The sequence below is a fragment of the Bos mutus genome, chromosome 2 (assembly GCF_027580195.1).
Source record: "Bos mutus isolate GX-2022 chromosome 2, NWIPB_WYAK_1.1, whole genome shotgun sequence".
Lineage (NCBI taxonomy): Eukaryota > Metazoa > Chordata > Mammalia > Artiodactyla > Bovidae > Bos > Bos mutus.
In genome coordinates this window covers 111,056,286-111,065,988 of record NC_091618.1, presented here as the reverse complement: position 1 = coordinate 111,065,988, position 9,703 = coordinate 111,056,286, and the positions used below count along the sequence as shown (strand labels likewise).

At 36.8% G+C, this 9,703-nt stretch overlaps 1 protein-coding gene across 1 annotated transcript in view; it reads right to left on the bottom strand.

The window, feature by feature from the left end:
- Window positions 1–528: 528 nt before the first annotated feature.
- Window positions 529–9,703, bottom strand: part of CYBRD1 (cytochrome b reductase 1) — a 34,922-nt gene continuing 25,747 nt past the window's right edge. The window contains exons 3-4 of the mRNA XM_005887578.3: window positions 4,868–5,022; window positions 529–4,281 (exon numbers count right to left, since the gene is read on the bottom strand). Coding sequence (XP_005887640.1) covers window positions 3,981–4,281; window positions 4,868–5,022 — 456 coding nt within the window. The 3' untranslated portion in view covers window positions 529–3,980. The remainder of the gene's footprint in view (window positions 4,282–4,867; window positions 5,023–9,703) is intronic.

The window sequence follows — 9,703 nt, the reverse complement described above, 5'->3', positions numbered from 1 at the left end:
GGAGACAGGATCTCAGGTAGACCTGAGGGACTGCTCCAAGGAGGAGGGAGTCAGGCTACACCCAAGTTTGTAACAAAGGGGGCAGGCGCTTGAACATCAAAGATTATTGTTAAGGAAGGAAAACCAGATAGCAAGGTAAGGAGTTTATCATTCTTCTATGTATGGGAAGAAGCAAGAGTCTGGGATTTTTGAAGTCATTCCTTTCATATGCATCTCAGCTATCTGGGCCAGCATCTGTATCTGTTTTTTGACTTCTCACTGCCCTCCTCCCCTCACTCCCACCCAGCTCCTTGGCAATCACCATAGGGGGCATGGTGGCTTGTGCTGGATTGCAGGTATTGTTTTCCCCCTTGGGAGACTTCATTCACACTTGGAGGCCTGAAATCGCTAATAGCTGTTACATCCTTGTTTACTGATATTCCATTCCACAAAACTTAAAAAAATTCTTCCCCACTGAAAAACTAACAAAAAAAAACCTGGGAAAGAGACTTTCAGAACAATGTCTACAACACAAATAATATACACAAATAGCTTCCAAAATAACTTTTATTACTATATAAAAACAAGAAAAAAATAGATGCATATTTTTTCTACAAAATTACAAAATATTCAAGCTATTTAACATTTTTGCATAAATGTATTGAGATTAAAAAGGTAGATTTTAAACAGAGGAATCTTTCACACTTAAAGTTTTCAGGTACTTTGTAGAGGATAAAGAAGTTTTCATTCTTCTATACTTTCCTATGTGTAGCTCGAAGACATAGCAGTTACAGTTTTCTGTCAGTTATCTAAAAAAGGACATACAAAGATAAAAATTCCATCTTGCTGCAATAAAATTAGCAAAAAGCTTTACTTCAGGCTTTCAAATTTGGCAGTTGCGGTCTATCAGTTTTGCACTGGAATTTCCAACTCAGCAGGGAAAGAGCCTAATTAAAAGCAAGACATCCTCTTTATTTTGTCCTTTAGAAACAAAAATCACTTGTCAGTATTCCTGAAAAAGCGCGATTATCTCCTTTGTCATTTGATCATAAGGTCTGAGATACTGTTTCTAACCCGCACAGCTTAAATGAAACCAGGAGAAGAAAGGGAGGAAGGTACTTTGGAGGGTGGATTCAGTTTGACACAATGAGCACAGGAATTTGTACAGTTTTGATAACATTAATTTAAAAAGTATAATCATCTGAGTTTCTCAATAAACCCTTCGAGACAAAAGGCTTTAGTGTTGATTTAGATGCGTGTTAAAATTTAGCTTTTTTTCCTGAAATTATATTATGGGGTAAGGCAAGCCAGACTATCTCTGTAGATGATATAAGCTATAATTATTTGGGAAGATTTCAATCACTGTTTTGGAATTGACACCTAAGGCTTTCTTCTCCCGTGTTCTTTTTGTGGACTTTTTAATGAGATATTTTGGGGGGAGATGCTTTAGGTAGGAAATACCAGCTTTTGAAAGATAAAGGTATAATTATCATTAGAATAAAAGGTCCATTAAGAGAATCTCAAACAGAAAGGTTTCTAGATATATTTTACTATGCATTGTTTTCACAAAGGTTGAGAAAGAAAGAAAAGAAGTTCTTATAATATCTGTAAGATGAACCTCACATTAACCCACAAGAGGGATAAAATAAAGGGCTAAGATGAGGAGTGCTCCAATACTTCTCAATGGGGCAGCACAGCCTAGTGCCAAACCCATAATTAACTTTTCATTGATATCCTCTTTCCTGAACTGTATGAAATGGAATGGCAGCTTCAATTCTTGGGGTGGTCATTAACCCCTTGCCCCCCAAAATACCTGGAATTTTGTGCACCTCTATGTAATGAAACATCCATTTACCAAAATATGTTTCTGTGTGACAATTCAATTCCTCCTTCCACTTAGGACCCAAATTGCAGCAGGCTCTACTTCTACTGAATTTATATGCATATTGCATACATATATGCCAGGCACTGGGCTGGGCACTGGGGATCCCTATGACTATTGCCAAAATTTTGGAAACAGAATGAAGAAGACAACAGTGTTTTGGCGAGTGACTCGAATGATTATCATCAAATTTCAGGGATGTGATGAAGAGTAGCTCGTACTCAGTCTATGGGCATAATAACCAGTTACCCTAAAAGGAAATTAGCTAAACACCAAAAACGTTAAGTTTATTTGGTAGAAACAGTTTAAAATTGCAGGGAAACCAAAAATTAACCCTCAGATAAAAATGCATTGTTTCAGCATAGGCACCACTCTAGGTTTTACCAGGCCAGAGTCTATACAGAGATCTCACGCATGAAAACTATCATCTCTGAGTCTTAATTCACTACTGAGAACCCAAAACACAAGATAGCCCCGAGAATTCCATCCAAATCAGGAAGGACCCTAGCTTTTGCTCCCTGGGAAGGGCAGACCATGAAGTTCATCTCTCCTACCTCCAAACCCAAAGCTGTTTAGCAGCTAAGATTCTGAAGAACCGAATTGATAATTGATGAACTTTGAAAGCTATAGATGTTCTTGCCTAAACCTCTCTTTATTACCAAGACACAATTTTAAGATCAAAGGAGCATCAAGGTAAGCCATGGCTTGTTGGCAGTGGCAGGGTGCCCATGGTGAATCTCCAGGTAAGGGTAGGCCCTTTTCCTTGTTTATTTGAGGAATCTGCCTTGTAAACGGAGCCAGAAGGTAAATTTTAAAAACTCTACTGCATCCCACCAAATGAGGTTTATCCAAGGGTGGGTCAAAGCAGGTGTAAATTAGCAAGGGCTTCCCTAGTGGCTCAGAGAGTAAAGAATCCACCTGTAATGCAGAAGATCTGGGTTTGCTCCCTGGGTTGGGAAGATCCCCTGGAGAAAGAAATGGCAACCCACTCCAGGATTCTTGTCTGGAGAACCCCATGGACAGAGAAGCCAGGCAGGGACTTGGGGTCGCAGAGACACGACTGAGCAACTTAGGATGCATGCATGAAGACAACAATATGGTGAATCATGGACTGACCTGAGGTGCCAAAATGCCAGTTTTGGAGTCTCAGTTTCACTACTCATTAGCTGTGTGACCTTCAGGCAGGCTACTAACCTCTCTCAGATATCTCATCTGTAAAATGAAGATTTTAATGGTGCCTACTGCAAAAGTTATATCTGGGGATTGAATGAGCTAAGATTTATAAAGTGCTTAGGATAGTACTGGCACTTAGTAAGTTCCATGTTTAAAAACACCAGAAACTTGGGAGAAAGTGTTCTTTAAGGTTTGTAGAGCAGTTTATACTGCTTATGTATTCAGGTATATTCTCATCATAATTAGGTTTGGAATCTGGATCATAAAGTACACCAAACCCAAGGAAGCCTTGGGATTAAGTCAACTTGGAAAAACTTCTGGTCTGACCAGAGGAGACCTTCAGCTACCTACAGTCTTGTCACTGCTCCAAAGTGCCCTAAAATAAATCCTGCTCTCCAAGGCCAATCTAAGGACAAACCAGCCGGGGAGGGAGCAAAGGGCAGGTACAGGGAAAAGGGAGCCAGTTCCTTTCCTACATTTTTTTTCTGGGCTCTAGTCCTGATACCTGTGGAGCATTAACTCTGTCCCAGATAGTCATGATCTGATTCCAAAACTTTATAACTGGATTCCCAGAATAAACAGAAAATGACTACATGATAAGAGGCCAGGGAAACTGCCAGTTTATCAGATTTACCAACTGTAGACACATTTTGATCATTTGTTCTATGCAAGGCACTGTGCTAAATGCTTTGGTCCTCAACGAGAAAAAGGTAATATAAGCACAATTTATATCTACTGTTATTAATATTTACACTGATCATCTCCCTCTCAATTTTGGTAAGTTTATAAGCCTCAATCAATATAAACACTTTCAAGACATCCTATTTTTTGATTAGAATAAATATTGACTCTGTGGACCTCAATCATCTCACGGGTAAGTAGGAGAAGCTAAACTGGAGAGCTAGTTTTTTACACTGGAGTTATATGGCTACATTGCTACCCCATTTTACATGGTGGATCTCTGTCCAGCCTCATCAAGGGTGATGTTTCTTTTCCTTGCTGCTGCTTCACTGTTTAACTCCGAATCTGATTTGTCCACGTTGCCAAAGTTCATTGCCATGGAACTTTCCACTCCCTCTGGAGCACCTCCGTTTGGCTGAAGAAGGACAGAATTTGGTTCTTTAGGACGTTTCCATTGTGGTCTGGTGACTATCCAAAAAATGAGAGCCCCAAACACCAGAATCAGAAGGCCAAGGGTGTTTGTGAAAATACCTTCTGGTGGCAATGAACTGTATGAAGGATTTTTCCTATAGAAAAAGAGAGAGTATGTCCAGTTACAAACAGGGTGATACAGCAACATGCTAAACAGTCTTGAATTATTTGCTCAAAGGGCACACTGGTACAGTGTGTGTAAATTCAACATAAATTCCCTTAAAGCTTGATATTAAGAAATTCATATAATTCACTCAGTGGATTAGTACAAAACTGTTAAAAATTTCATAAAGTATGAAAATAATATAGCATCTAAAACATCTGTACCACTTAAAATCAAAAAAAGGATGATACAAAAATAGGTATATCATAATTAGTTAACATAAAACATGTATATCAAATTGTATATCATGTATATCATAAAACATGTATATCAATTGAAAGGGCATGTATAACTTCAAAGGTTGCTTTGTAAGAGTGGTACAATTTGTTGGACTGCTTGGTTTTTCTTTCAAGCATTATTAATGCTATATTACATGTATAACACATTTTTTAAAATAAATATTTAAATTTTTTATTTTCACCATTTAAAAAATTTTGTCACATTTATATTTGTCCAATGAGCAAGTATGTAATATTTTGTAGCTGAAGAATTGCAGTTAGGAAAACTATGAAACTTACAGGGCAAAAATCAGTTTCTCAGTCAATCCCATAAGTACAGTTGCAATCACTGTTCCAAAGATGAAAAGTCCGGAATAGACGTGTATGGGCATGAGAAGTGCTCGGAGAGAAAGTGGAGCCCAAGGAAGCAGAAAGACAAAAAAACCTAGGAGAAGCTAAACATAAAAAAATTCAGAGGTTATCAATTAATTGTAAGTTTTAACTGTTTTAAAATTATTGTTAGAGAAGCAATATGTGCACGAGAAAACATTTCATTTAGAACCAAGTTTCCCCATTCTAGTTCCACTCAAAACTGACACCTACTATGACTTTCTCAAGCATCTTTTCATAAAATTTCTATGACCAAACAAGCATATGTGTGTGTGTGTTTAAAGAGAAAGTGAGTTAGACATAGAAAATGAACTTATGGTTACCAAAGTTTAAAGGGTGGGGAGGAATAAATTAAGAGGATGGGATTAAAACATACTCCCTACTATACATAAGATAGATAACCAAAAAGGCCTATTGTATAGCACAGGGAATTATAGTCAATATCCTGTAATAACCTAAAATGGAAAGAATCTAAAAAAGAGTGTGTGTGTGTGTGTGTGTGGCGCGCGCACACGGTCTCCCCAGGTGGCGCTAGTGGTAAAAAACCCGCTTGCCAATACAGGAGATGTAAGGGATGTGGGTTCGATCCCTGAGTCAGGAAGATCCCCTGGAGAAGGGCATGGCAACCCACTCCAAGTATTCTTGCCTGGAGAATCCCATGGACAAAGGAGCCTGGCGGGCTATAGTCCATAGGGTCGCAGAGAGTTGGAGACAACTGAAGTACTTAGCACAGCACAGTACATGTGTGTGTGTGTGTGTGTGTGTGTGTGTGTGTGTACACACACATATATATTTACATATAACTGAATCATCTTGCTGTATACCTGAAACTAACACAACATGTAAATCAATTATATTTCAATAAAAATTTTTTTAGAGAGAGAAAGAGGGAGTTTTTAAAAATGTAAGTGGGGTTTTATTGTACATATTTGTTCTGCATATTGCTTTTTTCTTTTTTTTTTTTTTTTGCTTTTTTCTCTTAACAGTATATCTTGGAGATCTTTTCGTATTAACTCATGTTAATCTAGTTTATTCTTTCTAATGGCTAATATTTTAAGACTAACAAATTATTCAGTTCCCTGTTACTGGACATTTCTATTTCCAGGTTTTTGCAGCCATTAATAAGGCTACAATGGACATTCTGATACTTAATTGTTCTTATCAGTTTCCGTAAGATTGCCAAGTAGGAAGGGAAGTAAAAGACTTTTAAGTCACTAAATCTAAGTACAATAGGACACATTTTGTCAGTACAACCTAAAGAAAGCTATGTGGAAAAAACATGACAATTTTTTTTTTTTTTTTTATGAGGAAGAAATGAATTCTGCAGAAAATTCTCTCCATCTCCTCAATAATTAAATCCTTACTGGGATACTTCTCTGCAGTGAAGACAGTAAGATTCTTACAGAAACTGAAGTCTGTTAATGCTTTCACATTTGTTTTATTGTCCCACACTCCTGCCCATTAAGGAATCACTTCGCCTCCAGAAAATAAAGATGACTTAATGACCACTGAGTTTAGAGGGGTATTTTTTTTTCAGCTATCTCTTTGGGATCTACCACCCTAACAAAACAACTATGAGAAGAGAGGAGAATGAGAAGAAACACTAGCATCACTGTTCATTTTTCCTGATTGAGATCAAAGGGGGATAGAGAAGAATGAAAACAGAAGGGGTTTGAAGCCCTAAAACACATTTAGAAATCAGCATAAAGGCAATAGTAATGAATGCAAAGTAACTGAAAATGCATTTTATAGGCTGGTTTGCATACTTTATTTTTCATTAACGTCACAAATGCCTGAATATATTAGAAAGGGTTCAGAGAGTCCTCCTTGGTGGTTCAGAGTGTTCCTAATCCTCCTTCAGTGCTCTTTAGTGATTGATTCTTTTAGTATTAATATCAAAGGGCAAGCATCCTAATGTACAGGTTGCACTTTCTATACAAAAATGGGGCTTAGGTGAGTGACTGCCAAGGATTTAGGACAAATATATTTCTATGAGTAAGTCACACTATCTTTTCTGTGACTAATCCATGGAAATATTTTTTTTTCCATATTCCTATTCTCCTGCCTCTTCTGAAATTTCTAAGATTCTTATTGTTTTAAATAATTCTTAATGTTTTCTCTTATTTCTTTCAGGATTTATCTTGTGTGTCTCTTATAATCCCATAAAGCTCAATGATCTAAGTAGATGGAACATCGGACTTACAGGACTCCAGGGTGATTGCACTCTAAGTCTTACTTTTGCTATGAAAACATTTTTTTCAACATCAATTTATTTTTAAAAGTAAAAGAAAAAAAATTACAGGATGCTTATCTTTGATTAAAAGTGTTCCAAATTATGCAAATTTATAACATAAAGATGTATAGTTTATATTAATCATTCTTTATTTCCTTTTTCTAAGCATTTCTCTTTGGGCCCATGCTTGTCTTGTGGAACAATGTATCCCCCACAAGCTAGACAGGTATACAATGCATAATTGGTATTTAATTCTGTTGAAAAATGGATAAGTATTTTTCAACAGAGTTAAATGGGGTCCTGTAAGCAAATTTCTGATGTCCCATCTACTTATATCATTGAGCTTTACGGGATTATAAGAGACACACAAGATAAATTCTGAAAGAAATAAGAGAAAACAGTAAGAATCATTCAAAACAATAAGAATCTTAGGAATCTCAGAAGAGGCAGGAGAATAGGAATATGGAAAAAATATATTTCCATGGATAAATCGTGAATAAAATTTCAATGACATAAAATGATATTCTGAACCATGAAGGTGTTAATGATCTATAGCTGAAATGAAAAAGGTCATCTTCAGGTTGTAAAGGAGCCTACCACAAGACTTCCAGTTTTAATAACAACAGTTGACTTGTGTCATTCTAGTACGCTAAGCCCTAGGCTGAGCCTTTCGATGCATTATTTGTCCGTGGTTCCTATGATGTTGTGAAGGATGTATGAAAGTCTTACTGAGCAAACTAAGCCCAGAAAAGTTCAATAACAAGTCCAAAGGTCACAAATTACAAATGAATGAAACTGATTCAAACTGAGGTCTTCCGGATTCCAAGTCCTGTGTTCATAAATACTACCAGATATTTGGATGTAAGCAAGGAAAAAGTCAGGGACCACATTTTCTCCTGTTAAACAAAAGTTATAAAGTTGTGATGTGGCATTTCTGAGAAGCCTAGTTAGTACGCAGATAAAACAATAAGAGATAAGAATCTGAATATTTCAGAGAGCAAAAGAGAATCTTGAAACAATTAAAAATGTTTTCAATTTACCCAAGTTTAATATTAGAATATCCATTGATGTAACTGACTACGTTAACAGATTAAAGAGGAAAAACCGAAGTCACATCTCAACATACACAAAAAACATCCAATAAAATTCTACATTCATTCATGATTTCAGGTCTTCCCTGGTGGCTCAGATGGTAAAGAATCTGCCTGCAATGTGGGAGACCTGGGTTCAATCCCTGGGTTGGGAAGATCCCCTGGAGAAGGGAAGCGCTACCCACTCCAGCATTCTGGCCTGGAGAATTCCATAGACTGTATAGTCCATGGGGTCACTAAGACTCAGACGTGACTGAGCGATTTTCACTTTCATGATTTCAAAAGAAAAACAAAACCAATTCACAAACTGGAATAAGAGAAAATGTGAAGCATCTGTACTGAATAGTGAAATATTAGAAGTATCCTCTTCAAAAAAAGAACAGTTCAAAGATTCTTATCTCTACCTCTATTTTATACCCTGTAAATACTTCTATATACTTCTGTGTACTTCAACAGCTTCCCTGGTGGCTCAGTTGTAAAGAATCTGCCTGCCAGTGCAGGAGATGTGAGTTTGATGCCTGGGTCAGGAAGATCCCTGGAGAAGGAAATGGAAATCCACGCCAGTATTCTTACCTGGAAAATCCCATGGACTACAGTCCATAGGGTTGCAAAAGAGTTGCACACAACTGAATGACTAAATGACAACAAAAATATACTTTAATACTTCTATACTCTTCAATTCCACTGGCTTGGATGCAGAGAAAAAGAGACAAAACTGGCAGTGCAGATAAATGGCAAAGACAGGGACAATTCAATAAATGGTGCTGGGGAAAGAGCTTATCAATCTGGAGAAAAAATGAAGTTAGATAACAATATCTCATCATGAACTAACAATTCTAGATGAATTAAGTATACTTCATATCAAAGACAAAACTTTAATACTCTTTTAATAGAAAACATAAAAGAAATTAATATTTCCAATAATATTATTGTAATGTAACCTCTTGGCTATTCATAGGTTTTTCTCTTCGACCAACTGTTCTCAAATATTAGTGTGTATCTGAGTCACTTGCAGGGACCATGAAAGCACATATTGCAGGGCCCACCCACCTTCCCCCTCCCCCACCCTCCATCGTTGAGTTTTTGATTTAGGAGGTCTGGAGTAGAACCTGAGAACTGGTTTGTTTTGACCTCACGGTACAGAAGAATTTCATAAACAAGTCATCAAAACAAAACAAAAAATGATAACCTAAAGGAAAAGATGATTAATTTGCTTCACTAAAATTAAGAATTTCTATTCATCAAAAAATGCTAAGAAAAGAGAAAATACAAGCCTCAATGCTTGAAGATATATATAATACATATAAATGAACAGGAATCTGACACAGAATACCTACAAACCTTTAAGAAAAAGGAAAACAAACTCATTGTTTAAATGCACAAAAGACACAAACAGGTATCTTTTTTTAGAGGTGAACCCTG